The 27,335-nt window shown below is 52.7% G+C and overlaps 1 protein-coding gene across 1 annotated transcript; it reads left to right on the top strand.

The window, feature by feature from the left end:
- The first annotated feature begins 5,052 nt into the window (after nucleotides 1–5,052).
- PUF60 (poly(U) binding splicing factor 60) lies at nucleotides 5,053–26,373 on the top strand. Its single transcript, XM_060243027.1, has 11 exons — nucleotides 5,053–5,335; nucleotides 14,521–14,669; nucleotides 15,285–15,374; nucleotides 16,118–16,168; nucleotides 18,068–18,229; nucleotides 18,322–18,414; nucleotides 18,945–19,158; nucleotides 19,238–19,428; nucleotides 19,843–19,978; nucleotides 25,477–25,712; nucleotides 25,951–26,373. Exons 1-11 carry the CDS (start codon nucleotides 5,053–5,055, stop codon nucleotides 26,248–26,250), a joined length of 1,905 nt encoding a protein of 634 aa, XP_060099010.1. The 3' UTR covers nucleotides 26,251–26,373.
- Nucleotides 26,374–27,335: the final 962 nt, after the last annotated feature.

The following is a 27,335-nucleotide window of genomic DNA, read 5'->3' as shown; positions in this document are numbered from 1 at the left end:
CAAGAATAAAATCACCCATTAAATGCCCTCTCCCCACCCATAGGAGCTCATGGATTCGTCAGCCAGGTCTGTGAGGAACATCTGGCTTATCTGATACAGGCCAGCCGCAGCACACAGGAAGGCAGGAACTGTGGCTTAGTCAAAACCACACCAGGAGGAGGGTCAGGCTTCTGGCATTTCTTCAGGTGTATTATCTGTACTAGTGGGCCAAGAAGCCCTTAGACAAATACTACGTCATGAGCTCCTAATCTGGTGTTTAGGCTTTGAAGCTGACAGTATAACCTGTCTTCTGGGACACGGGGCACTTGCATAGAGACAGTGCAGCTGTGCTGTAGAGGATCATGGGAGAGAACCAAAGTTTCTAACAGTGAACAAATGGCTGTATACCTGGGTTTCTAAATCTCACTAAGATTCTGCCAGGGGTGGCAAAGGGTGGGGGCCCCACTGCAGCTCCAGGGAAAGGACTGGGCAGGTGGCTGGACAAAGTCTCAGAATGGCCGCCAGTTGGAGTCCGCGGTGCTGAGCTGGGGCCACTGCTCACCTTGTGACAAAATACTGTATTTGCAGCTGATTTCCAGATCTGCACTGAATCCAGCTCTTGGAGAGCTGAAGCCTCTCTGGGCTGATGAATGCAGCATTTTGTTCTCCTGTTAGGTCTGCAAAGAAGACTGTCGGAGAGAGACTTCTCCTTTGCAGCACAGTAACGGCTGTTGTTGGTCAGACGCCAGATCTTTCACTAGCTGAGAACTTTTAAAGCATTGATTATTTTAATTTAAAGCAAAGCTCATCTCTTTTTATTTAAGGTGTTATTTTATTTAAAACAAAGCTTGTCTCTTTTTATTAGGCAATAACTTAAAGAAAAACAAGTCCAAGTTTAATCCTATGAATCTGGAATAAATTCATGCAATAAAAATCAGATCTAATGTTTTCTAAGCTTTGCTTTGCTAAAGGCATAATGATTACAACTCTCAGAGATTTAAGGCAAATCAGACTTTAAGCTGACGGGTGGGAAGCTGTGCCCTTGGGAAGCCACGCATGCTGTATAAGGCCTCCCCAACAGGAAGTCATAGATAGAATCACAGAGTTGGAAGGAACCTCCAGGGTCATCTAGTCCAACCCCCTGCACAAGGCAGGAAACTCAAATACCGCCTCCCTAAATTCACAGGATCTTCATTGCTGTCAAATGGCCATCTAGCCTCTGTTTAAAAGTCTCCAAGGAAGGAGAGCCCACCACCTCCCCAGGAAGCCTGCTCCACTGAGGAATCGCTCTAACGGTCAGGAAGTTCTTCCTAATGTTGAGCCAGAAGATTAGTTGGTCTCCTTTGACTGGAAGCCACCAGCGGGCAGTCTGCCTGGCATGGCATGTCTTGGACAGGTGACAGGGACAAAAATCTTTCTAACAAGACTGTCCTTTAACTAAAACAATGGTCCCTAAATGGATTACGCTAATGAGTGGTGCCATCTGAACAAGGACATGTCTTCAAAGCTCTAATTAAAATTCTCCAAGCAGAGTTATAAGGCTAAAAGTAGAACTCTTTGTAGTTGAAGAGCAATAAAGTGGCTATTTTTGCAGCTACACTAATGCTGTGTCTTCAGTCAGTCCTGAACTTCCAGCTGGTCTGCCTAAGTGGCAGTTGAGCCCTACGTTGATTCAAATTGTCTGTGGCAGTCTCCTGTGGTCCTTGGCCATTTCCCATCCTGTTTCTTCACGTGGGTCCCATGTTGGCCAGCCTGGGGCAAGAGAAGAGGCCTGGGAGGATGGATTTCCCACTTCCTTTGTATCCGGCCAGTCTTCCCAATTGGTACCCGAAGCAGCTCCCACAGCCCTTCCCTCCTCTTGCCTCCACCCAGCTCTCCTTGGGAGGAGTCTCCGGTCTGCTGGGTTGGGGTTCCCCGTTTGTGGAGGAATGCTCAGCAGTTTAGCTCCAACTGCCAGCGCTGGCCTCCCTTCCCCCCTTGCCTAGGCCAAACTGGGGAGGGAGCAACAGAGCAGGTTCCAGGGGAATGGAGGCGGGCAAGCTGGCGGGGGAGGGGCAGTCGGCTAGACAATGCTGGAAAGGGGGGGGGCGGTTTCTGCCTGGGAGCAAGGGGAGGAGGGGGAGCCATGCTCTGAGCAGGCAGCCGGCTTCCTGCGCTAGCAGGAAGGAGCCCGTGGGAAGAAGGGAAAGGGGTGATTAGAACAGACATGAATTCACCTTCCTCTTGATGTTCCAAAGAGAACAGATGGATGGTATTGGCTGTTCTCAATGCTGCACGAGGGCATGCTCTGACAGCAGTGAGGATCCTGGGAATTGAGGGGCAGAAGGGGGCGTATTGGTGAGTTTCCTGCATTGTGCAGAGGGTTGGACTAGATGACGCTGGAGGTCCCTTCCAACTCTAGGATTCTAACGCTGTTCAACTGCTTTTGCATGTGTGTGTGTGTGTGTGTGTACGCGCTGTATCCTCTAATATGCTGGCCTTTTTCTAGCACAGTGGGTCAGGGTGTGTGTGCCAAATTAGACTCTTTCCACAAGACTTCACATAGAAAAACAATTATTTGCATTAATTTTGCCAGCCTGAATCGTTCTCCCTTGGTGGAGCACAGTTTTTTGCAGTTGATAATTTCGTATGGCCCGCGAATGATGTTATAAGTATCCAAATGGTCCTTGGAAGAAAAAAGGTTCCCCACCCCTGGTCTAGTGGCACTTTTGATGCCACTGGACTCTAACTTTATTCTGTTGCTTCAGACCAAACAACTACCCACCTGGATCTGTGTAATTATTATGCTGTTCGTTTTTCACCTTTTATGGTTACTCTCCAATATGACTGCACCGTAATTGCTGACTGCTCATCTTTATCATATGAGAGCCCCATGGCACAGAGTGGTAAAGCTGCAGTACTGCAGTGGGAGCCCTCTGCTCACGACCTGAGTTCGATTTCAGCAGAAGCTGGTTCAGGTAGCCGACTCGAGGTTGACTCAGCCTTCCATCCTTCCAAGGTCGGTCAAAAGAGTACCCAGCTTGCTGGGGGGGGAAGTGTAATGACCGGGGAAGGCAATGGCAAACCACCCCGTAAAAAGGTCTGCCGTGAAAACGTGAAAGCAGCGTCACCCCAGAGTCGGAAACAACTGGTGCTTGCACAGGGGACCTTTCCTTTTCCATCTTCATCATTCGAATTTTTACTCATTTAGAGCCAAATATCCTTACAAAAGAGAAATGGTGTGATACTTAGAATCACAGAAACCAAACAGTTTGTGAGTTGCTGACTCACTCTTAATTATGCAATCATTATTGTAAATTATTGGTTCAGATAATACAATAATAACAAGCAGCTTTGATGGGCAAAACCCTGACCTGGGCATGACCACTTTCTAAAAACAGCTCCCTTGCTTCCAGGTAGTGCTGGAGTTTTCTTGCACTGCAGGGAGGAGGACTTCAGCACCCCTGCCAAGTTCTTGCTGCCAGAAGAGCTCTCTGATATAACCAGGCTGCAAGGGAAACAACTGGCTTCTGCAAACTGGAAGGCGCTCTAGGAGATGAAATGGGGAGTGGGAGTCGTCCCTCACCATACAGCCCTCCGGCCGGCTCTTTAGGTGAGGGACAAAGGAGAGGGGAAGTGGCACCTGAAGCTGCAGCACTAAATCTGTATATGCTTTTTCTTTTAATAAACCTTCACCATTTGAGTTGGAAATCTGACTTCTGTTTCCTACAAACCACATATATCCCCAACCGTGTTCTACCAAGTCAGAAGGGAAAAGAGGCTGAATGCCACCCCCACCCCTCATCTTGCAAAGGTGCAACTTCAAGTTCCCACTGCACCTAGTCTGGCATGAGGTGATGAAGACAAGCCAGAAGCGGAGCCTGCAAGACTCCCCAGAGACAGAGATGTTGGGGTCCCAATCCTCAAGCTTGAGACACTGATTATGTGGTGGTGACAATGAAGGGGTTAATGTGGCAAGTTGAGACTTGGGGCGCAGCGCCTCTAAACTGCAGGCATGAAAAGAAATGGGAGGCCAGTGAGACGATTTCTCCAGACAGCTCTAGCTCAGCACTCCCTCAGTACACAAGAGACCACTGGTGTGTAGATTAGGGTTGCCAAGTCCAATTCAAGAAATATCTGGGGACTTTGGGGGTGGAGCCAGGAGACATTAGGGGTGGGGCCAAGATCAAGGCTGTGACAAGCATCATTGAACTCCAAAGGGAGTTCTGGCCATCACATTTAAAGGGACGGCACACCTTTTCAATTCCTCCCTTCCATAGGAAATAATGAAGGATAGGGGCACCTTCTTTTGGGGCTCATAGAATTGGACCCCCTGGTCCAATCTTTTTGAAACTTGGGGGACACTTTGGGGAGAGGCACTAGATGCTATACTGAAAATTTGGTGCCTCTACCCTGAAAAACAGCCCCCCAGAGGCCCAAATACCCATGGATCTATTCTCCATGATTTTCCATGGGAATAAATCTCCATAGGGAATAACAGAGTTCCCAGCAGACATCCCCCCCCCCCACCTGGGGATTGGCAACCCTAGTGTAGATGGATGCCTTCAACGGTAACTCTAAGCTGCCCAGAGAGTCCACGTGGTGCAGAGGTGATAAAGCAGGAAGTGGGAGCTGCGGTTCCGTCCCCAGCATGAGCCAGGCTCGTATTCTGTGCAAGGCCAGTCTGGTCCCAGCCGAGGCATCCCCTGCAGCCGAGGCTGTGCGTGCAGCTGGTTCACCAGCAAGCCGTGGCGCTTCCATCTTCACAGGTGGCTTCTCCTGCGTTCCAGATGAGAGGCTGAGGCGGGCGAGGGGGAGCAGCCTTTGCAGGGGATCCCCCGGTCCCTGCTGGGGTGGTGCAAAAGAGGGCCCGCCTTCTTCCTCTTCCTCTCCTGAGGAGGGGGCTCCGCTCTCGCTCTCCCCCCCTCGTGCCTTCGGCCCAGGCCGCCTTCTTCCAGACGCCCCCGCCTGGCCTGGCCTGCCTACCCGGCTGCAGGGGCGCGGAGGCAGCCGGGCAAGGCCGCAGGGCCCCGTTGCCGGGCAACGCTACTCTCGCGAGAAGGGAGGGAGGGGGCGGTGCCGGCGCCTCTCGCGATGGCTGGCCCGCCCCGCCCCTCTCGCCGCGCGCGAGACCTTTGTCCCGCGCTCTCGGCCGAGCCGCAGATCTCGCGAGACTGCGTGGCTGGCGGCAGGAGGCAGCCTGAGACGATGGCGGCGGCGACGGCAACGGCGACCACCACGACGACCGCCACGGCGACGCTCCCTCTGGTGAGCCGGGCGGCCCGGGACGGCGGGGCGGGAGACGATGGAGCCAGGCGGTGCGGCGGAGGAAGAGGCCTGTGGGGCGGGGGAGGGGCCGCGGTGGCCGATGGGGCCGGTAGTCTTTCCCTCCCTCCGAGGGGCCGCGTGGCCGGGGAGGGGAGGGGAGGCCGCTTCTCTTGCCCACGGCCCCGCCCGGCCCGGCCCAAGCGCCTCTGCCGGGGAGGGGAGGGGAGGGGGGAGGCGGCGCCCCGCCCTCCTCACAGCGGCATGTTTTAGTCCATTTGTACCCCGCCCTCCGCGCCAAGGCGGCTTGCATCAGCATCATAGAGCCATTTAAGACAATATGCAGCTGGCGCTAACAATTAGGCGCTTGTTACTCAGAGTCTCAAGATGGCAGTTATTCCAGAATTTTCCTACGTTCGGTTGAAGGCCTGCCGGAAGAGACGGTCTTACAGGCCTCGCGGAACTGAGCGTGGTCCCGCAAGGCCTGACCTCTTCCGGCAGTGGATTCCACCAGGATGGGGCTGCCACTGAAAAGGCCCGATCCCTGGTGGTCACTAATCTCGCCTCCCTCAGCCCGGGGACCGCTAGGAGATGTTGGGATCCAGATCTTAGAATTCTCTGGGGAATGTGTGAAGACAGACTGTCCCTCAGGTAAACAGGGCCTCGGCCATACAGGGCTTTAAAAGGAATAGCTAGCACCTTGTAACGAATCCGGTACACTATTGGTAGCCAGTGCAGTTGAATGATCACTTAGAGAGCACTGAAGCCAGATTCAACAAATGTGTGTCCTCTGAAGAATGAAATGAGAGGGTTCCAGACATGCTTCATGGGAGGATAGGGTCACCACCACCAAAAAGGCACTGCCTGAGGTAGTCATGCTTGCCATGACAGCTATCAAGCACTCCAGGTCTCCCAAAGTGTTTTCTGCTGGCTAGAGAGGGAGCCAAGCCTGGACTGCACCCTGCTACCACAGACGAGGTGCACCTCTCAACAGATGAGGTGTACCAACACGGGCAAAGCATCCAAATCACAAGATGCCCTAGTCCGACTGCATTCTACATTGGCCAGGCCACATCTGGAGTCTTGTGTGCAGTTCTGGAGGCCTCGCTTCAAGAAGGATGTGGACAGAATGGAGCAGGTGCTTAGGAGAGTGACAAAGATGATCAGGGGCCTGGAGACCAAGCCCTACTAGGAGGAAAGGCTGAGGGACTTTCTTCATAGGACTTGGTCTCCAGACCCTTCACCATCTTCATTGCCACTCTCTGGACATGCTCTAGCTTCTCTACGTCCTTAAACTGTGGTGCCTTAAAATGAACACAGTCCTCTAGCTGAGGTTTAAGCAGAGCAGAGTAAAATGATACCATCTCTTTGTGTGATCTGAACACTATACTTCTGTTGATACAGCCCAAAATTGCATTGCCCTTTTTAGCTACTGCTACAGACTCAGGTTCAATGTATGGTCCATTAAGACCCTTAGATCATTTCTGCCAAGGCAAGTCTGCCCCATCCTATAATCATGTATTGGATTTTTCCTACAGAAAACTTTACATTTATCCCCGTTAATATTCATTTTATTTGTTTTAGCCCAGTTTTCTATCCTGTCAAGATCATCCTGTAGCCTGACTCTGCCTTCTACCATATTTGCTACCCCTCCCTATATGGTATCACCTGCAAATTTAATAAGCATTCCCTCTATTCCTTCATCCAAATCATTTATAAAGATGTTGAACAGAACAGATCCCAGGACAGATTCTTGGGGGGCACTTGTCACTCCTCTCCAAGGGGATGAGGAACCATTCACAAGCACTCTGGGTGCAATCTGTCAACCAGTTACAGATCCACCTAACAGTAACAGATTCAAACCACATTTTACCAACTAGTCAACAAGAATAGTATGTGAAACCTTACCAGAATCAAGATAAACTATGTCTACAGCAGTTCCCTGATCCAGCAAAGTAGTAACTTTTCCCAAAAAGATCGGGTTAGTCTGACATTATTTGTTCTTGAGAAACCCATGCTGGCTCTTAGTAATCACAGCCATTCTTTCTAAATGCTCAAGGACTGATTGACATAATTTGTTCTGAGGTGTGTGTAAGTGGATATTTAAGAAGTGAAATTCAAAACGTTTAGTTGCTGAAATCTTGGAAAGTGCATATCTTGTAAACCAAGCAGGAGTCAAGTTGCACCTTTAACTTGACTCCTGCTTTGTTCAACTGCTTCAGACCAACACGACTGCCCGCTTGGATCTATCTTGTAAACCAGTTTTTGAAAGTCTTCCTAAACCAGATTATTTGCATGTTCCCACTTGTTTTTCATGATCTCAAGAAATGTTGGTCAAATGTAGCATTCTGCAAGGAGAGTTTTTACCCTTCCTATTCACAGTGCAAATGGTTGTTGCCTGACTTTGGCTGGGTAGGCATCTGTCCAGATAGTTTGATAATGTGTTGCTTTTATGGAGAGATTAGCTGGGCCTTGTGTAAAGAGACCCAGAAAAGGGCTCAAAATCTGAATAGAACTCCAGTGGTATTCTTTGTGCTTTGGAGGTAATTGTGTTTGGTTTGATTGGATTAGGGCCAAAATAAAGCTAAAAAGCCCCCTATTATTATTATTTACACCAGGGGTGGCCAAACTTGTTTAACATAAGAACCACAAAGAATAGATATTTGAGAGCTGCAAGACAGGAAGGAAGGAAGATGGGGGAGGGAGAGGTGGGAAGAAATTTAAACTTTAAATGCATTTTCCAAGGTGCCAGCTGGCTTGGCTTGGAGAAGTGATTTTAAGAGAGAAATTCCTTCTCCAAGCTGGCTGCCGGGGTGGGGGCTTTCAGAGCCACACAATATCTGTGAAAGAGCTACATGTGGCTCTCAAGCCGCAATTTGGCCACCCCTGATTTACATACAGGAAGCAAATAATATAAAATACATAACCAAATATATACAATGGTATGCAGACTGATTGGGCAATCCCCCTAAATACTAATATCTAAATTTCCAGTCCCCCCCAGTTGCAGCTGGGGAGAGCTCCATCACATCTCCCTGGAAAGCATGATGCTCATATTGCAAAACGAAGTATCTGTGATGTCTTCTACATAGAAAAATTGCCAAAATAATCTTACTGAAACCTCTAGAAAAACATGACATTGTGAATGAATTCATGGAATTAATGTACCCAAATATTTAAACATTGCAGGACTATAATGTATCTTAAATAGAACATGATCTTTAGATAGAGTTTTTCTCAAAAAGCATTCTATTCAAAGTCTGATTTAAATTTTTAAAAAGTCATTTGATTTTTAAAGAAAAATTGTTGATTTTTATTGAGAAGTGCTACTGGATGCAGCTCTGGTTGTTGATCTTGCTGTGCAACCTCACGCTGGGACTGTGCTTGTGCAGGCCAGTCATGAAGACAATCTTTTCTAGCTTAAAAACTCCTGAGAGGAGGCATCCCACCCACGTGGAACTGGCACATGCGGAGGATTCCCCACCATACGTATTGCATGCTTTGGGGCTGGGTGCCCCTTCCCTCAGTTCCATTTTCACCGCCACAAAAAGAGGATGTCTTTTACTAAGCTCCATATTACTCCATGTGCATTTGCTGAACAACACGCCTGCTCTTCTCTGCAAATTATCTATTTCAAGGGATTGGTCTTTCTTACTTCAGTTAGAAAGAACCCCATTATTTGATGCGCAATAATGGGAAGATGGCTTCTAAAGCTTTTTTCAAAAAATGTTCCAGTTGTGGCACCAAGATGATGTAATCAGACCCAGAATCATAGAATTGGATCTCCAGGACCATCTAGTCCAACAATACAGGAAATTCACAAATACTTCCCCGAGTCTACAGAATCAGCCTTGCTGTCAGATAGCCATCTAGCCTCTGCTTGAAAACCTCCAAAGAAAGAGAGCCCACCTGAGGGACCGTGGCTCAGTGGTAGAGCATCTGCTTGGGAAGCAGAAGGTCCCAGGTTCAATCCCTGGCATCTCCAAAAAGGGGTCCAGGCAAATAGGTGTGAAAAACCTCTGCTTGAGACCCTGGAGAGCCGCTGCCAGTCTGAGAAGACAATACTAACTTTGATGGACCAAGGGTCTGATTCAGTATAAGGCAGCTTCATATGTTCATCTCTCAAGGAGGAAGCCTGTTCCTCTGAGAAACCACTCTGTCAGGAAGTTCTTTAGCTGAAAATTCTTTTGCTTTCAACCATTTGGTTCTGGTCCACCCTTCTGGGTCAACATTAAGCATGCAGCCGTCTCAGGGAATGGAACAACAAGGGAATAATCTTGCAACTTGGTAAGCTTTAGATGCCTGCTCTAGTCCTTGTAACATCTAGCTAGAGCTTGTGTAGGAAGAAAGGAAAAAAGAATGCATATCTAACCAAATTTCCTTTGTCTTTCTGGTTGCTGATCTGGTGTTGTGCTAGAAGTATGCTTGTAAACTCTCCAGGGGAGCCCCAAAGCAGCATTTGACCTCTGTGGTAACCAGGCATTGAGTAGTAGAAAAAGAAGAATTGCAGATTTATATTCCACCCTTCTCTCTGAATCAGAGACTCAGAGCGGCTTACAATCTCCTATATCCTCTTCCCCCCCACAACAGACACCCTGTGAGATGGGTGAGGCTGAGAATGCTCTCACAGCAGCTGCCCTTTCAAGGACAACGTCTGCAAGAGCTATGGCTGACCCAAGGCCATTCCAGCAGGTGCAAGTGGAGGAGTGGGGAATCAAACCCGGTTTTCCCAGATAAGAGTCCATGCACTTAACCACTACACCAAAGCAGGAGACCTTGAGGCCCGGCCTCATAAGAGAACAGAGAGTCCTTTCCTCTCAGGGGAAGCCCCTAAAGAGAGCAGGTGGTGAAAGGAAGAGGAATAACTCCTTCCAGGAGGTGGCAACCCAAAGGAAGAGGAATAACTCCTTCCGGGAGGTGGCAACCTAAAGGGAGTGGGCAAGACAGGTCTACCACAAGCAGCAGAGTTTCCTGGTCAAACAGAATAGTGGGGCTGGGAGAATTACAGGTATTAGAAACATTATACCAATCCATTAGCAAGTGGAGTACAAAAAGGCTAAATAATTCAGTCTAACAGCAAAGATTCTTAACAAAACTAATCCTGTGGTTCTGGGACTGGAGAAGTGGCACAAGCAAAGCAGGCTGTCCTCAGGCATCTCTTTGTAGCAGTCTGTTGGGGCAGAAGTTTCCTGGAGGTATTAATGGTGGGTCCAGGGCAGGCCAAAAGAGCCGCAGATCTTTCTGGTTGCACAGGGCCCTTTTCACGTGCCTGCTGCAACAGAAGAGCTGATTGTTCCTGGAATAGTCAAGGAGTGGAAGGGTTTGGAGATCCCTCCCCTGACTGGCCAAGTAGCAGCCCCTCTTCAGAGCCCGGCTGGGGGAGGGGGAGAAGGAACACACCACTTCCTTCCCCTGCTGGGCCAAATGCCAGTAAAGCCAGCTCATTCCCACTGGTTCAGGAGGTGCAGTGGGATTCTACTCAGAAGCAAGTCCTGCTTTGTTCGGTTACACTTACTGCCTAGTAAGCATGATGGGAAACTTGAAGCCTCTACTACAGGAATAAAGCTTTGTTGGCCTTAAAGGTGCTACTTGACTCTTGCTTTGTTCTGCTGCTTGAGACCCACACGGCTGCCCACCTGGCTCCGTCTGCAGGGCTGCTGCTTGGCCTCTCTCTGCTCCAGTTTCCCTTCTGTAAAACCAGGTGGAGGATGGTGGTTTACCTTGTGAGGTCATTGCAAGGAGTGAAATCAGCAAAGCACTTTACAGGCCCAGGGCCTGAATCCCAGATTCATGGCCACAGTGGGAACTCTGGCAAAGGGGGGAATGTTTTTCAGCCAGCCATCTCAGTTGAATTGTGCAGTGCTTATTTGGGCATAGAGGCACATGTTCCTCTCAGCATGGACTCCCTTCCTTGCCATGTGGGCCCAGCAGTCCTGGGGGAGCTGTGGGGAATCCTTTGGCAGTGGGTCATCCAGCGGCTCCCCTGAGATCCCAAGAAACTCTGTCTGCCACAACACATTACCATGAGCATCCTAGATGGATGTGCCTCCTCCTGCCTGGGACTATAGGACCTCTGTGCACCTCGTGGCCACCCTGGATTATCTACCATTCTTCCACCCATGCCCAAGAACCTGGCAGGTGTGACACCCCCCCCCCCTCCGGGCCATGAATCAGAAACCAGCCTCTGATTAAGTTGAACTTGGATGACAGAGCTGGAAAACACAGCAAACCACTGGAAAAGCCCTGTTTTAGCATGACATCCATGAAGCAGGAGAACACCATGCAGTAAAAGAACCCAGGCTGACACGTGCAAGGGTGCAGGAGACTGCAGCAGCCCTCCTGATCATTGCTCTTTTGCGTGTCCTGTGGAATGACCTTCCTGTCCTCTTCAGGCAGGCCATTCTGCAAGGTAGGAGAGCCACCGTTAGCCTTTAAAATGCCAAAGGAGTCTTTGGTTTCGCTGCCCTGCCTGGTGGGAATGTTCCATTTAGGCTGCACTTGCTTGACCAAGGATACCTGCAGGATGTACCTGAAGCACCGCAAAGGAAGGCTGTTGCTCAGAATCCAAACACCACCATGGGTGGGGGTCCTGATGGGAGGGGTGCTGGCTTCCCTCTCCTGTCCTGCCTCTCCTGCATACTGTGGTGGGGCATTTGGGGCTGTGGTGGAGCCAGGGGGGTCAGGAGTTTGCCCTGGTTAAATGCCCTGGGCATCCTGGCTGAGGCAGGACGTGGTGCACTAATCATTTCAAAGGGTCAGATACCGACACTGGTTCTTATTGGCCCCTGAGTGCTGGTGACATAGCAGGTTTTTGAATGAATGGCGTGGGGAGCTGGTGGTGAAATCTGAAGCTTCTGATTTATCTCCATCATTTAGGACAGGAGTGGCCAACGGTAGCTCTCCAGATGTTTTTTTGCCTACAACTGCCATCAGACATTGGCCATGCTGGCTGGGGCTGATGGGAGTTGTAGACAAAAACATCTGGAGAGCTACCGTTGGCCACCCCTGATGTAGGATGATAGCATGCTGGGATCAACTGTGTTTGAGAGGGCAGATAGTAGTGACCGAGTGATCTTTCGGGGATTCCTGCTGCTAGTTGGAGTCAGGGTGGTGCAGTGGGTAAGAGTATTGGACTAGGATCTGGGAGATTCAGGTTGGAATCCCGACTCCTGCCATGGAAGTTTGTTGGGTGCTCTTGGGCCATTCACACTCTCTCAGACTCACCTTCCTTGCAGGGTGGTTGTGAGCCCAAAGTGGAGGAGATGAGAATCATAATGATTTGAAGTTATATATTTGTATTCCTTTAGTTGTTGGGAAGTTGCAGTAGAGAAAGAGGGGTGGGAAGAGGGGGATGAGCGACTGAGGTGATTGGCTGGAGGCAGAGAGTGTGGACAGAGCTAGGAAGGTTGTGTGTGGAGAGAGAGAGGTCAGTTGTGGTCAGTGACCTCTCAACAGAGGGGCAGCAGTTAACTGTCATTGGTGGTCAGTCAGAAGCAGCAGTCTTCTGGGTAGAAACCCCTCTGGGCTGTGGCAGGTGTTAAGATTGTAGGGAAGAAAAGGAGAAATACTTAGAGGGCCCATGAGGGGCCAGAGAGAGAGCCAAAACCTAGTATTGGCAGAGGAGGGTGAGAGACAGAAGCCGACAGAAAGTTGAGTGAGGCAGAGAAAGGAGGCTTTGAGGGGGTGGAGTGGCAGTGGAGTGGATGAGCGAGACATCTCAGTGTTATTAATTTCTACTCTTATCCACTGAAAATATAAGTAGTTATGCATCCTGAAACCAATACATGTCATGCACAAATAAAGTTTTATTTTGTTTTATATTATCCTGGAGTCCTATGATATTAAATTGCAAGAGTCTCCTCAAGGCCACATAGGCCAACGAAGAAGCCTTAGAAGAGTTTGGGCTCAATTCAGTGGGGAATCCCCATGAAATAAAGTGTTTGGGATTAAAGTCCTGGTGGCAGCATTACATGCAAATTAAATTGTGACAATCATGTAAGCTGCTTTGGGTCCCCACTGGAGAGAAGAACGGGGTACAAATGTAATAACAACTGCACAGTGTTTAATTTGTTCCCTTTGTGTTTGCTGTTCTCTCCCAAGCCCCAGGAGGTGTGTGTTGAGGACTGGCCAAAGCCCTCCGGGCCAGATCTCACCAATAAAACAGTGGTCTGCACTGTGTAGGCAGCATAGATGCCTTCTGGCCACATGGCAGAGAGCTGGCTCTGAGAAGCCCCCCACAGAGAGGTTGTTGAGGGGAGCAACCAAGGGTCCACTCGTGGCAGCAGCTCTTGCAGTCCAGAGTCCACATTTTCAGGCATCCAGAGGGCTTCGTCAGATGCCACACTGGCAGATGGAATCCATCCACACCTAGTTTTCCGTTGCTGAATTTCTTGGTGCTGATTACTATAGACAGCACCATCCAAAGGTCGTGAAATGCAAGGCCTGTAGCCTGGTGTTGGCTGTTCTGACTTGTGCTGACTCTCAGGCAGGGAAGGGTCAGTCGTGACCTCTGTGGCTTGAGGTCCAGCTGAGCATGCCTGCGCTTGGACCTTGGGGTTTCCTCTCCACTGCACCAAGCCCCTGGGAACATTTCCTACCCTGGAGGGTTGTTGATGGAGCCACCTTCCAGGCCAGGGAATCTGGAGGGCTTGCCTCATCAGTGTGTGTGTGGGGGGAGGTGGCCTTGGCAATCCACTTTGCACAATGAATGAGAGTTGGCATGGACGGACTTCAGGTTTCCACTTGGCACAGAAAGAAAGACAAGGAAGGAAGGGAGGGAGGTGTTGCAAATACAAATGTGTTTCTCTTAAGGGATTCTAATGTGCTGGAGTGACCTGGCCTCTCTTGGTGCCTGCAGCAGCAGCAGCACCATTTCTGCCATCAAGCTGGCTGGGAGGGGCTTGAGCTCTCAGGGGGGTGGGGTGGAGAGGTCTGTTCAGCATCTTCTGCAGAGGAGGGGTGGCTGGCATCAGCCTGTAGGAACCTGTGGCATGTCAGTCACAGTTTCCTCCTGCTTGCTGGTGCCCAGGAGAGGCTGTGTACTCTGGGGGGAAGAGCAGTGGCACTCTTCCCTGTGATCCCTCTAGGGCTTCCAGAGGGTTAGTGGACGTCTTGCAGGGTAATGGGAGGGGATTCTCCCCCCCCCCCTCCTTCCGCCTCAGCTCAGCTCTTGGGAGGTAAGGGCAGGAGAGAGAAAGCAGCCCCTTGCTGATTACATGGCTGGCATTCTGGCATGGAGGTGGGGAAGGTGATACCCTAGTTGGAGGAAGGAAGCCCTCGGTCTTCTGTGTGTGCGAGCACTGCCTAGTCTGGGTGTGTGTTTTGTAACAGATATCATCTTGTCATTGCAGGGCACAGAGCCCGTCAAAGTGGAAAATGGGCAGAGCACGGCAGCCAAGCTGGGACTGCCTCCTCTCACGCCAGAGCAGCAGGAGGCTCTTCAGAAGGTGAGTCCTTTGGTGGGGGCCTGTCAGCTGACTCTTGGCTGGAGGAGCTGCTGCCTGTGGGCTCTGGTCCCTGACGGGCTTCCTCCCCTGCCAAGCCAGGTGCTGCATTCTGTTGAGGAAGGGCGTTTTGTCCCTTCCTGAAAGGGAACTCGTGGCTGTGGCTTTGGGCGATGCCACTGTACTCTTTTAACGGGCCGGGCTGCAAACCAGCCTGAGAGGCACCTCAATGTGTTCCTGGTCAAGCAGTGGCTCGAGTGCTCATTCCCCTAGCCCCTACAGCACACTGCTGCTGTCTGTCACTGGGTATGTGTGGGAAAAGAAGCTGAGGCAGCTTCCCAGGTGGCTGGAGGCCTTGGCTTGGCTGCTCCTTGGCCCAGGCCCTTGTGCTGAGTAGTTTTCTCCCCTGAGAATGGAGATGCTTGCCTAAACAGCAGAATGCTCCTCAGCCCAGTCCCGTTAGCTTTAGGGAGGCTGGTCTCAGTCCTCCTGGAGGACGCACACCACGGGCTCTTCACAAGGGGGGCATCTTGAGGGCTGGCTCAAGTGAAGCCCTGTGTTCGCTGCTGTGGTGCTCTTCCACCATGACTTTGACTTTTCTTCTCTCCCGCCCACCAGGCCAAGAAGTATGCGATGGAGCAGAGCATCAAGAGCGTCCTGGTGAAGCAGACCATCGCCCACCAACAGCAGCAGCTCACCAACCTGCAGGTGAGGCACTCCTCGGGGCAGCCCTGCCTTCCACTCTCCCTCTCCTGTGCGCCCCCTCCCCCCCCGCCCCAAGGTGGAGCCCTTTATGCACTTAGAGCTACTGCACAGCCCTGAGATCTGCCTGGAGCCAGAGGTACTTTCGCTTCCGTTTCCACTGTGAAATTGAAGTGTGTTTATTTGGCCTGCCCTGTGAGGCCCTAGCCCCCACCCTTGCTTGCACGCGCCGCTGGGGGTGGGCGGAGGTTGCTTAGCTGCCTGGGGAGACCCAGAGCCCCCTCCCCATGCTGGGGGTTGTGCCTGCCCCAGAGAGGTCACCTGGGAGGGAGGGCTGGGTGCAGGGTCCTTGCCCCTGTAGGGAGCAGTGGCTGATCCAGAAGGCAAGGAGGCCCTTAGAGGTGGATGAAGGCCCCCCACCCCCACTTGACTCAGGTGCAGTGAATTGGGGGAGGGGGGGTCTCCTGCCAGGTGCTTTGGGTGGTAGTTCTGGTCACTGGGCGTTTGTGGGCCTGGGGGGGGAAGCATCCCTGCAGTTAGTCAGCTGTTGAAGGTTGAAGTGGAGTCACAGCTGTCAAGAGCCATCTCCCCCCACCCCCCCCCCCTGCTCCCTGGGGCTGTGCAGCGAGGAGGAGGAGGAGGCAGCAGGCAGGCAGGAGGAAGGAGAGGCCTCTTCCGCTTGAGTTTTGACGAAAAGCCGTCGTGTGCTCAGCTCCCACAGACTGAACTCTGTCTTTACTGTCTTTCAGATGGCAGCAGTGACAATGGGCTTTGGAGATCCTCTCTCACCTTTACAATCGGTCAATAGACACATTCACTTCTTCTGGGGCACTTGGTCTTAGTCAGGGCCTAGCGTGGGGAGGACTTAGCTGTGGCCTCCCTCCCCCCACATACCCACCTGCTCTGGACTCACCCAGCCCACCAAGGCCGAGTGTAAGCTCCCCAGAGGAAGACCGTGGGCTGGGGGCAGCCGGGGTCCTTGGAGGCATTGGGCAGAGAGAGAGAAAGAGACAGAGAGAGAGAGACAGAGAGCATTAGACCCAAGCAGCTGGGAGAGCCGCCTTTCTAGGGACGCTGAGGTCCTGGCCTCAAAGTCACTGCCAAGGTAACTCGCTAGTGGGCCAGCTTGGGACACCAGAGGCCTGGCAGGCAGGGAGTGGGATGCGAGAGGCGCTCTGAGATGCAAATTTGGAGAATCCTGGGGAAATGTGGCATGTCCCCTAAGGGGGTGAGGTGGGGTGAGGGGACACTGTGGCTGCAAGCCCGCTGATCGACACGTGCCCACCCCTGCCCCTAGAGGGTAGGCAGAGCTGAGAGGTGCCTGTGGAGGTGGTGACAGGAAGGAGCCACAATCAATCCCCCCCTCTGAGGAGGCAGCACGCCTGAATTCTAGCCGGCGGGATCTGGGATCCTGCTGGGGTCTTGTGCAGAATCCTCTTCCAGGCCAAAGTGATTTTGGCAAGAGCCCCAGCTAGTGCTGTGTGGTTGGGGGGGGGGGGGGGGAGAAGCAGGGAGGCTGGAGGGCAGCAAGGGCACACCTGCGCTGACTTGGCTCGCTCTCCCTTTGTTAGGCAGCTTGGACAGGCCTACGACTTGAGCGACTGGCTGGTGGTCTTATGGCTGCAGTGTCACCCAGCTACTTTCCTGCTGGTTCTGGAGGCTGCCTGGCAGTGCCTGCAGAAGGACAGGTGTGGGCTGGAGTTGGCTGCTCTCAGCCTGGCCTGGCCTTCCCCACCCGTCTCCTGAACTCTTTGTTCTGCTGACTCCTGAATGCAGAAAGGTCATCAAGTCTGTCCCCTTCCAAATTCACCTTGCAGCTTCTGGGCATAGTGTATAGCAGAGAGCAGGAGCCCTTGAGGAGCTCCAGTTCCCAGCAAGCCGGTGCCCCTTGTGCAGGGAAGGACGGCTGAGCTGATGGAGCTGAGGGAAGGAGAGGCCTCGAAGGCACAGGCGTGGAAGGCCTGAAGCCTTCATCCCAAAGGAGGAGTGTCTCTATGTGTCCTGGCAGCTTCCTAGAAAGTATTGCTGGCCCTCTGGGGTTCTTCAACCCCGCTGTTGAATGCCTGTCGAGAGCACAGCTGCCTGTTTCGCCTTGGCAGGGGTCTGGGGCATGGGCCTCTGAGAAGGCAGGAGAGCCTGTGGTTCTTTCCCCTTCTTCCAGTGGCCCCTCAGCCCAGCGCCACGCAACGCGCCAGTCTCCAGAGTTCCCCAGTGCGCCCAAGCGAGGCGGCAGCTAGGTGACTCGGGGCTCCAGCCAGGGAAGGGGACGGGGGGGCATGCTAGCGTGGCTGCGCTGCCGAGGACCGCAGAAGGAGGGGGTCCGTGCACACTGATCCGTGTTTTTTCCCTGAAGGTGCCTGTGGAGAGCGGCTGAGAGGGAGAGGCAGTGCCGGTGCCCTGGGATGGGGGGGGGGGTGGCAGGGAGGGATGGGGGGCTGAGTGAGGACAGGTGCCCCAGACCGGATCTCTTGCTGCCCCGAGGGGGGGGGGAGGGGGCGTCGGACCCCTAGTGGCCCGCTCTGGGGAGCAGTTGTGAGCGGTGGGCTGGGACTTGCGGACCTTTCCCAAGAGAGTTTCCCTTTGCCGCTTTGGAGCTGCTTGCTGCTCCCGAGGGATCGGGGGTGGGGGGGAGAGAGCTTTGCTTGCCTGCAGCCCTCCTCTGAGCTGACCGGCCAGCCGTTCTTCCCCTTCCCATACAGATGGCAGCTCAGAGGCAGCGGGCTCTGGCTATCATGTGCCGGGTGTACGTGGGCTCCATTTACTATGAGCTGGGGGAGGACACCATCCGGCAGGCTTTTGCCCCCTTCGGCCCCATCAAGAGCATCGACATGTCTTGGGACTCGGTGACCATGAAGCACAAGGTGGGTCAGGGGGCGAGGAGGGGAGGGGAGCCGGGGGGCTGGGACTGCACCTGCTGCTGCATCACCACGCGCTTCTCTCCCTTCCCCCACAGGGCTTTGCTTTTGTGGAATATGAGGTGCCTGAAGCCGCCCAGCTGGCCCTGGAGCAGATGAACTCTGTCATGCTGGGAGGGAGAAACATCAAGGTGTGTTTGAAGGTGGTGCCGGAGTGGGGGGGCCACTCTGGTCCATTGACAGACAGGCCTGGTTGATCCTGCCCCCTTCAGTGTGTCGCGTCCCAGTTCTCCAGGCTGCCCTCTTGTGCCCCTGCCTCCTCCCTGCCCAGCCTTTGGGCTGCTGAGATCTTCCTGGGCACCCCCCAGACCCAGCAGCAGCTGAGTGTCAGGAGCCTTGCTTCCAAGGGAGATGCACCAGGTCCTGCAGGCAGTGGGATTCTTCCTGGGACCACATTATGTTGGGGGACTGTGGAACTCTTGCGGTGGCCTGCATGTAGCACGGGGTGAAGGGGGCTGGGGGGGGGATGAGGTGCCCTGATCCCAGTGGAGATGTCTGGTGAGCAGGTGAACATCAGCTGCTCCCTGAGGCGAAGGTCCTGCCGTTCCCTGGTGCCCAGGTGTTGCTGCCTCTCAGCCCCCCTCCCCAGCCAGCCTGAGTGTGGTGCTGTGGGGCAGCAGCAGAGTCGGCCAGTCTCTGACCAGGAGGCTTCCGCTGGCAGGTGGGGCGGCCCAGCAACATCGGGCAGGCCCAGCCCATCATCGACCAGCTGGCAGAGGAGGCCCGAGCCTTCAACCGCATCTACGTGGCTTCCGTCCATCAAGACCTCTCCGACGACGACATCAAGAGTGTCTTTGAGGCTTTTGGGAAGATCAAGTCGTGCACGCTGGCCCGGGACCCCACCACGGGGAAGCACAAGGGCTACGGCTTCATTGGTGAGTGTTCTGTCCCTGCTGGGTGGAGAAGAGGTCTTTAGGGCTGCTGCTCTTCCCTCACGGGCTTTTCTGCCTGCAGAGTACGAGAAGGCGCAGTCCTCACAAGATGCCGTCTCCTCCATGAACCTCTTTGACTTGGGGGGCCAGTACCTCCGCGTTGGCAAGGCCGTCACTCCTCCCATGCCGCTCCTGACGCCAGCCACACCGGGAGGCCTGCCGCCCGCTGCAGCTGTAGCGGCAGCTGCCGCCACAGCAAAAATCACAGCTCAGGTAAGAAGCCTGAAAGCAGGGCTGCCTGTGCCCCCCAAAAAGCTGGATTGGATCCACGAGGATGAGTGTTGGGAGGGGGGAACTTTCTCCTCCTCCTCCCCCCCCCCCGCCCATGCCAGTCCAGCGTCTCCCCACTAAAGAAGCACTTTTCCTCAGAGGAGTCTTCTGGGTGCGAGAGCCAGGGGGGCACGGGAGTGTTGGCTGTTGCCTTCTGTCGGGGCCAGGTCCTTGGCCCCCTGGCCTCTGCTGCCCCAGCCAGTGACTGGGACCGCTGGGGGTTGGGGGTAGAGCCCGTGGTGTGCTAAGCACATGCTCTGCCACTGAGTGGTGGGCCGGCTGGATCCTCTTGGGATGGGCAGAAAGGAGACGGTTGGGGCGAGTGGCGCTGATGTTGTGCTGGCTTTTCTGTTGTAGGAAGCTGTGGCAGGCGCGGCAGTCCTGGGCACATTAACCACTCCTGGGCTGGTGACACCAGCCCTGACCTTGGCGCAGCCTCTAGGGGCACTGCCGCAGGCTGTGATGGCAGCTCAGGCCCCCGGGGTCATCACAGGTGAGTCTGGGGGGTGGGAGAGGAGAGACCTCTTGCTGCCTGAAGGCCACCGGGCCCTCTGCAGTGGCCCCAGCAGAGCTCACAGGCCGCAGGGGGCGGAGTGCAGGGGACCCTGCTGGCTTTCCCTAGCATGTCTCCCCAGAGGTAGCCGGCCGGCCTGCCTGGGCTCTTTTGAAAGCACCTTGGCACAGACAGTAGTAGTGATTCCACAGGGTGGTTGTGCTGCACACAGAAGATATTTCTTTGTCTGTCCTGAACTGCTTGTTGCTGTCATTGGACAGCCTTGTTCCTGTTGGCAATAGAGGGTAGGGTGCACAGTCGCGGGTTTAAATTAAGGGCCGGAAGGTAGCAGCTGGCTCTCAGGGGAACCATTTTCAGTGGAATCAGCTAGTGGGGGAGGTGGGGAGCTCCCAGGGAGGGCCTAGGCCAGGGCTGGCCAAACTTGCTTCAAGTAAGAGCCACATAGAAGAAACATCAGACGTTTGAGAGCTGCAAGACAGGAGCGTCAGATGTTTGAGAGTCTCAAGGAAGGAAGGTAAATAGATGGGGGAGGGAGAGGTGCAAAGAAAGTAACTTTAACCTTAAATGCATTTTCCAAGCTTGCCTTGGAGGAGTGATTTAAAGAGACAAATGCCTTCTCCAAGTTGGCCAGTGGAGTGGTGGGGGCTATGAAAGAGCCACTTGTGCTCCCGCGCCGTAGTTTGGCCACCCTGCTCTAGGCTGCTCCTGCATTGAGCAGGGGGTTGACCAGATGTCCTATATAGCCCCTTCCAACTCTGTGATTCTAGGAAGGGTTGCACCAGTTCTGGTTTTTTTAGGGTTTTTTGCCATCTTTTATTTATTTATTTATTTATTTGGGATTTATATCCCGCCCTTCCCACAAGTGGCTCAGGGCGGCTTCCAGTGATAGATCCAACAAAATTACAGTATTTAAACATATAAAGGGATCAGCATTTAAAACAGATAAAAACAGATAAAACCATGGTTATCAATAAATATTAATAAATATTTCAACTATATATAAAAGAAGTCCGGCAAGTTACATTAAAATTCTCAAGCTAGGTATAGGCTAGCCGGAAGAGGGTCGTCTTACAGGCCCTGCGGAACTGTACAAGGTCCCGCAGGGCCCTCACCTCTTCCGGCAGCTGATTCCACCATGTAGGGGCCATAACAGAGAAAGCCCTTTCTCTGGTGGATTTCAAACGGGCTTCCTTCGGCCCAGGGATAGTAAGGAGATTTTGTGTTCCCGACCTCAGTACTCTCTGGGGAACGTGCGGGGAAAGACGGGCATGGAGCAGAGGTAACGGGGGGTGTTGGTGGGGTAGGTATTTGTGAGTTTCCTACATTGTGCAGGGTGACCCGGAGGTCCCTTCCAACTCTGATTTTATGATTCTTTGATTAGCTTAATCTTTCACCACAAATTCCCTATGGACGGAAATGCTGTCTGTCCCTTTTGTGACATTTTCCATAGGTGGGATCAGGATAATTTCTTGTGGTATAACAGACTAAGCATTCATTAACTATATACAGTGCTTTTTCAGTGAAATATATCAAGTGTGCTTGCTTCCGTGTTTCCAAAGATGGATTAATTTCACAGTGACATTCTAGTAAAGTGATAATTTGCATTATGAAAAAATGATCCAAAATACTACTTCCTAAAAGGGCCCTTTCTGCTGTCCCAACGGGATTTTGGAACTCCTGTCTGAAGCATCAGCAGAAGTCGATTTTTCAGGGCTGATTCTTTCCCTACATTTTCTGCAGGTTTCTTACCAGGTTGTTGATGGGGAAAGGTCTAACTGCGTTGTTTTTTTCTTTTCTTGCTTCGTGACAGTGTTGGATGCTTGCTCCATTTGAATTCCAGCTTTCTGCTCCTTTAGCTACTCTAAACTCTTGGCATTATGATCTAGTGTGAGGGTACAAATGTTGGATTCCTGTTACAAAACAGTCTTTAATGAGTACTTTTCCCCCAGCCGCCGAAACTCAGGATCTGAGTGATGAATGTGGTTCAAATAGTACATCTTTCTCAGTAACACTTATGGTAGAAAAGTTTATTTCCATGCCATTTGCAGTTTTCCAGATCTCATTCTACCCCCCCCCCCCCATCTTTGTGGTCCTCATTTTCTAAGTGTGAGAGTCCCCTCCTTTTCAGCCTCCCCTGGCAAAGTCAACACATCTTTATAGCTGCCCTTTCCTGTCTCCCACCAAAGCAGGACGCGGGTTTATGCTGTGGTGTCCTTGCATTTTCCCTTTCAGCCTCTTTGGTGTAGAGAGCCAGTTTGGTATAGTGGTTAAGTGTGCGGACTCTTATCTGGGAGAACTGGGTTTGATTCCCCACTCCTCCACTTGCACCTGCTGGAATGGCCTTGGGTCAGCCATAGCCCTGGCAGAGGTTGTCCTTGAAAGGGCAGCTGCTGTGAGAGTCCTCTCAGCCCCACCCACCTCACAGGGTGTCTGCTGTGGGGGAGGAAGGGAAAGGAGATTGTAGGCTGCTCTGAGACTCTGTCCTTGAAAGGGCAGCTGCTGTGAGAGTTGTCTTAGCCCCACCCACCTGTTGTGGGGGAGGAAGATAAAGGAGATTGTGACCACTCTGAGACTCTTCGGAGTGGAGGGCGGTATATAAATCCAATATCTTCTTCTTCTTTTCTAATGCAGAGTCTCCCTTCCTTTTCTCTTCTGTAGCCCAGGCTAGCTTGATGGTCTTGGAGGGGGTGGGGGTTGGCCCTGGTCAGTACTGGGGAGGCTCCGGAGGAGTCCAGGGTTGCTACACAGAGGCAGGCAGTGGGAAACCACCTCTGCTCATTTCTTGCCTTGCTAACCCTGCAGGGTCGCCATCTGCTGGCTGATACCTGCACCCAGAGGTGCTTCTTCCTGGTTATGCACAGCAGTGCAGGTCTCTGGACCGCCGCAGGGTTTCTTGTTTCAGTCCCATGGTCAGTGAATGAACTTTATAGCCTGGTTTGGACTTCAGTATGGGGAAGCTAAAGGTGACTGTCCCTGCCACACCTCTGAGCCACTCATGAACAAATCGAATGGCCCCGGTCCAGAACACGGGAAGCCTTCACTGCCTGCTTTCTTCTGCCTTTGCTGTTAATCTGTATTCATTTTATCTTGCTTTTATATTTTTTTGGATGGACTGATTGATTTTGGAAAAATCATATCCTGCTTCTCCGTAAATGTGTCTAATCACAAGGACAGGAGTTGGAACATAACTTGGGAATGAGGGGTCATTGAGGGAATGCTTGGGAATACAAAAGTCGTCTTGGCACACAGTGGCTGAAAAGAAAGTTATCAACCTCTCCGAGGAGGAAAGCTTTTGAGAGTGAAAACAGGTGAAGTCTATCAGCCCTGCTGCATGCACTCAGAGGCCGCAAGCTGCTTTTCAGACCACTGGTCCACCTAGCTCAGTTTCTTTTGCTCCTCAGGCTGGCAGCTGCTCTTGCCAGGCTCAGGTTTGAGCCTGCCCTGCTTCTCCTGCTCCCTGACTCTTTAACCTAGAAGCACCAGGGACTGTAGAACAGCTGCTGCTCTACGGCTGAGTCAGAGATGCTGCTGCCGTTTCGGGGGGGGGGGGCGCTGCTTGGCAACTTCTGTGGTCTAGAAGGAGCCTGTTGTGCATTTTGCGGATTGGCTGTTCCCAGGTGAGGTAGTCCTTGTACTCCTCGGGAAAATTCTCTTAAATCGGTGGAACTGTGAGAGCTTTGAGGCTCCCGGTTCTCAGGGACAGATGTGGAGGTGAACCCAGCGGGAGGAGCTCTTGGGGGGGAAGGAGGAGCAGTCTGAAGCAGGGGAGAATCAGCTGATGCCAGGAGAGAGAAATGGCCTGGATACAGCATGTTAAGAATAGTCTATTAAACTTTCAGAGGATTATTAGGATTATTGTTGGATTATTAGGAAATTATAAGGAGGGAGGGAGGGAAACCCAGGCCTTAGATTAAGCCAGAATGACAGAAAGTGTTGAACTTGTTGATGAGTGATGTATTCATCACTTCCACATTGTGTATTCCTTTTGCAGTTTATTTGTAGAACAGTGTATTTGAGATGCTCAACAGTAGTGCATTGTTTCTTCTTACAGCTCTGCTGGCTCCTCATTTTTGTGAGATAAAAAATGTCCTTGGAATAATGAGTCAGTGTCTTGGGGCTGATAGGGAGAAAGTGGACCAAGAGTGTAGATGCTGTGAGTCCAGGAGACCAGCAAGAGTTTTGTCAGATACGAGAGCTGGTGTGAGATCTCGAGTCTGTCCATCTAACCCAGGCAGCAGGTGTGGGAGGTGTTGTCAAGTAGGAGCGTGGGATGTATAGGTACAACATGCATTGCAGTCTGCTAGCTAACAGCAGAGGGGAAATGCTTGGGGATGGGAAATTAGCATCGGTAGCTAAGTAAAAATCCTGGGTTCCTATTCAGCCCCGGGTGGCGGGGGGGGGGGGGATTCCATTGTTCTGAACCTGTGAATTAACTTCAACTCAGCAATCTTGTGGTGTATTTCTGAGAGCAAGTGTGTGCCCTACTTTTCTGCTGCCTTTCTGCCAAGCAGGTTCTCTCCCCAGCTGTTCACAATAACAGAATCAGGTGAAAATGGGATCTCTCTGCTCTAATGAGGAGGAGCCTGTTAGAAATGGCCCTAAGCATTGCAAGACGCTGCTTTCTGAGCTGCCTTGTTGGTCTGAGAACTTCTAAGCCTCTCGCAGCCTCTGGGGTGTCTCGTGCTGCTGACAGGCAGCGGTTGCAGGAGGCCCCGCCCCATGGGGAGATGTTAGTCCCAGTCAAGGGCTCAGGGTACGGCAAAGGAGCCCTCCTGGATAAGGCTCGTGAGGGTCTGTCGAGTGGAGGGCCAGCAAGCAGGGCAGGGAGGCTGAAGTGGCCTCTAGCCTTGAGAGGCTGCAGAGGCTAGCTGCCTCTGGATGTGGAGGCTGCCTTTAGTCACCCTGGCCAGTAGCCGCTGAACCTCTCTCATTCCCCTCCCCACCCCCAAAGCCCACCTTTCTAGCTCTTTTAAGTCCACCACTCTCACCTGATTGCCCAGCTTTTAAATGTTTTGCTGCCACTGATTTTGAATTCCAGAGGGGAGTGTGACCAGTATACTTACATACAGTCAAGAAACCCTAGAGGGTTGTAATACTAGATTGCACTTCCTTCTGGTGTTGATCCTGTTACTGGTCACCTCTCTCAATGGATCTATTTGGCCTTTATGTGCCCTTACAGCAGTCGAAGCTTTTGGGGTCAGAGTAGGCATCCTCGTTTGCTGCCCTCCTCCTTCAGTGCATAAGAACATAAGAGAAGCCATGTTGGATCAGGCCAATGGCCCCTCCAGTCCAACACTCTGTGTCACACAGCGGCCAAAAAATTTCTACACACACACACTCACACAGAGTGGCTAATAGTCCGAGTGTAGCACCATCCTCGGGGCTTGCAGGGCCAGCGTGTGGCACATGCATGTGTTGTGCAGCGTAGTTGCCTAGTGCTGCTCTAGCCCATGCCTGTCTCTGTGTCTTCCCTACAGGCGTGACCCCAGCTCGCCCACCCATTCCTGTCACCATTCCCCAGGTGGGAGTGGTGAACCCCATTTTGGCCAGCCCCCCAACACTTGGCCTGCTGGAGGCCAAGAAGGAGAAGGAGGAGGAGGAGGTGTTCCAGGAGTCGGAGAGGCCAGAGATGCTCAGCGAGCAGGAGCACATGAGCATCTCGGGCAGCAGCGCCCGCCACATGGTGATGCAGAAACTGCTTCGGAAGCAGGAGGTAAGTGGGGCCTTTGGGTGAGGTCGCTTCGATTTCCTCTCTGGCTTGCAGGTGGGCCAGCCAACCCCCCCCCCCCTTCCCATTGATGCAGAGCACGCCAAGCTTGCTGGATGCTGGAGGCGGCCAGTCCAGTGGTCAAAGGGAGCGAGTGGCACAGCTGGACCACGTGGGTAGCCACTGATGGGCTAGTTCTGTGGAATGAGACCTTTCCCCTCCCCTTTTCTCCCCCCCCCCCAAGTCAACAGTGATGGTTTTGCGCAACATGGTGGACCCCAAGGACATTGACGATGACCTGGAAGGGGAGGTGACTGAAGAGTGCGGCAAGTTTGGGGCGGTCAACAGGGTCATCATCTACCAGGAGAAGCAGGGGGAGGAGGAAGACGCCGAAATCATTGTCAAGATCTTTGTTGAGTTCTCCATGGCTTCGGAGACCCACAAAGCCATCCAAGCCCTGAATGGCCGCTGGTTTGCTGGCAGGAAGGTGGTGGCGGAGGTGTACGACCAGGAGAGGTTTGACAACAGCGACCTCTCGGCATGAACTCTGCTGCTCCAGAGAGACTTTCCCCCCTCCCCAGCCCCATGTTTTCAGAGAGGCGACTGGTCCAGCATCTTATTCCCCTGTGATGTATGTGTAGTTTTGGAAAAAAATACCACAAAGACACTTTGTTGTGTAGCTCTCTGCGTGTGGCCATCTCTCCTCACAGCACATGGGCAGGCTGTGGGGCCAGCAGGGCCTACTGTGAGAACGAGGGAGGGAGGGAGGGAGGGGTCTTGGCACAGATTGTGCAGAAGCAAGGCCAAGGGGACGAAGGGAGAACACAAGTATGTGTTGTGAGTGAACTACACAAGTTGTAGGGGAAATACCTCGCACAGAAAAACACCCAAACAGATACACAGTGCTCCATACACTAGAACAGCACGAGGCTATGGATTATATATACATTTTGAATCTTCAGGAGGCATAAAATGCATAAAAATGTGCAGCACCTGTTTTAATTTTCCCTGTTGGTCCTTTGCCTTGCTCTGGTTCAGTCTACAGGCATCCTTGCCCTGACTGGGCGGCCTGCCAAGCCCAGATTGGTCAGAGCTTGGAAGCTCAGCAGCCTCGGTGTGGGTTTGGGCAGGAAGTAAAGGCTGTGCCAAAACCACCCCTGAATGTCCCTTGCCTTGAAAGCCCCACGAGGGGTCGGTGGTGCTCAGCTACGATCCCACCCTCACGGCTTCTCTGCATGGGCTTGTAAGACTGGCCTGAGCTTTGCTATGGTGGTTGAGTCTCTTCAGACGTGTGGCTGGCAGGATGGGGACTGCCCCCAGACTAGGCAGAATTGGAGAGTATTTTGGGAGCATGCCATGATCCCAGGGTGATGGCTCCTTGCCACTCATGGATCCTGAGGGCCTGGTGGAAGGAGGGCCTCATGCTGAGGAGAGGGGCATGATGCCTTGGGAGGGACTCTGGCCTTGGTGAATGAACAGGTGTCCTGTCCCAAGGATATGCCTCGGAAGGGTGGGGGGAGATTGAATCTGGGTCTGTGACAGGCTTGTGGACAGCATGGTGAGTGGCCCGCCTGGTGCAAAAGCTGCAAACATCCCTCATTGACTAGATAGCTGGATAGTGTTGGGGAG

The sequence above is a fragment of the Heteronotia binoei genome, chromosome 7 (assembly GCF_032191835.1).
Source record: "Heteronotia binoei isolate CCM8104 ecotype False Entrance Well chromosome 7, APGP_CSIRO_Hbin_v1, whole genome shotgun sequence".
NCBI lineage: Eukaryota > Metazoa > Chordata > Lepidosauria > Squamata > Gekkonidae > Heteronotia > Heteronotia binoei.
The sequence above is the reverse complement of the archived record's forward strand: the minus strand, read 5'-3'. Positions and strand labels throughout refer to the sequence as shown.

Bases quoted from the DNA above. Each gene is read 5' to 3' on its own strand.
- PUF60 (XM_060243027.1), top strand. From the start codon at position 5,053: ATGGCTGGCCCGCCCCGCCCCTCTCGCCGCGCGCGAGACCTTTGTCCC. The intron at 16,169-18,067 runs GTCAATAGACAC...CTTCCCATACAG, and splicing joins CTCTCTCACCTTTACAATCG to ATGGCAGCTCAGAGGCAGCG. The intron at 18,415-18,944 runs GTGTGTTTGAAG...TTCCGCTGGCAG, and splicing joins TGGGAGGGAGAAACATCAAG to GTGGGGCGGCCCAGCAACAT.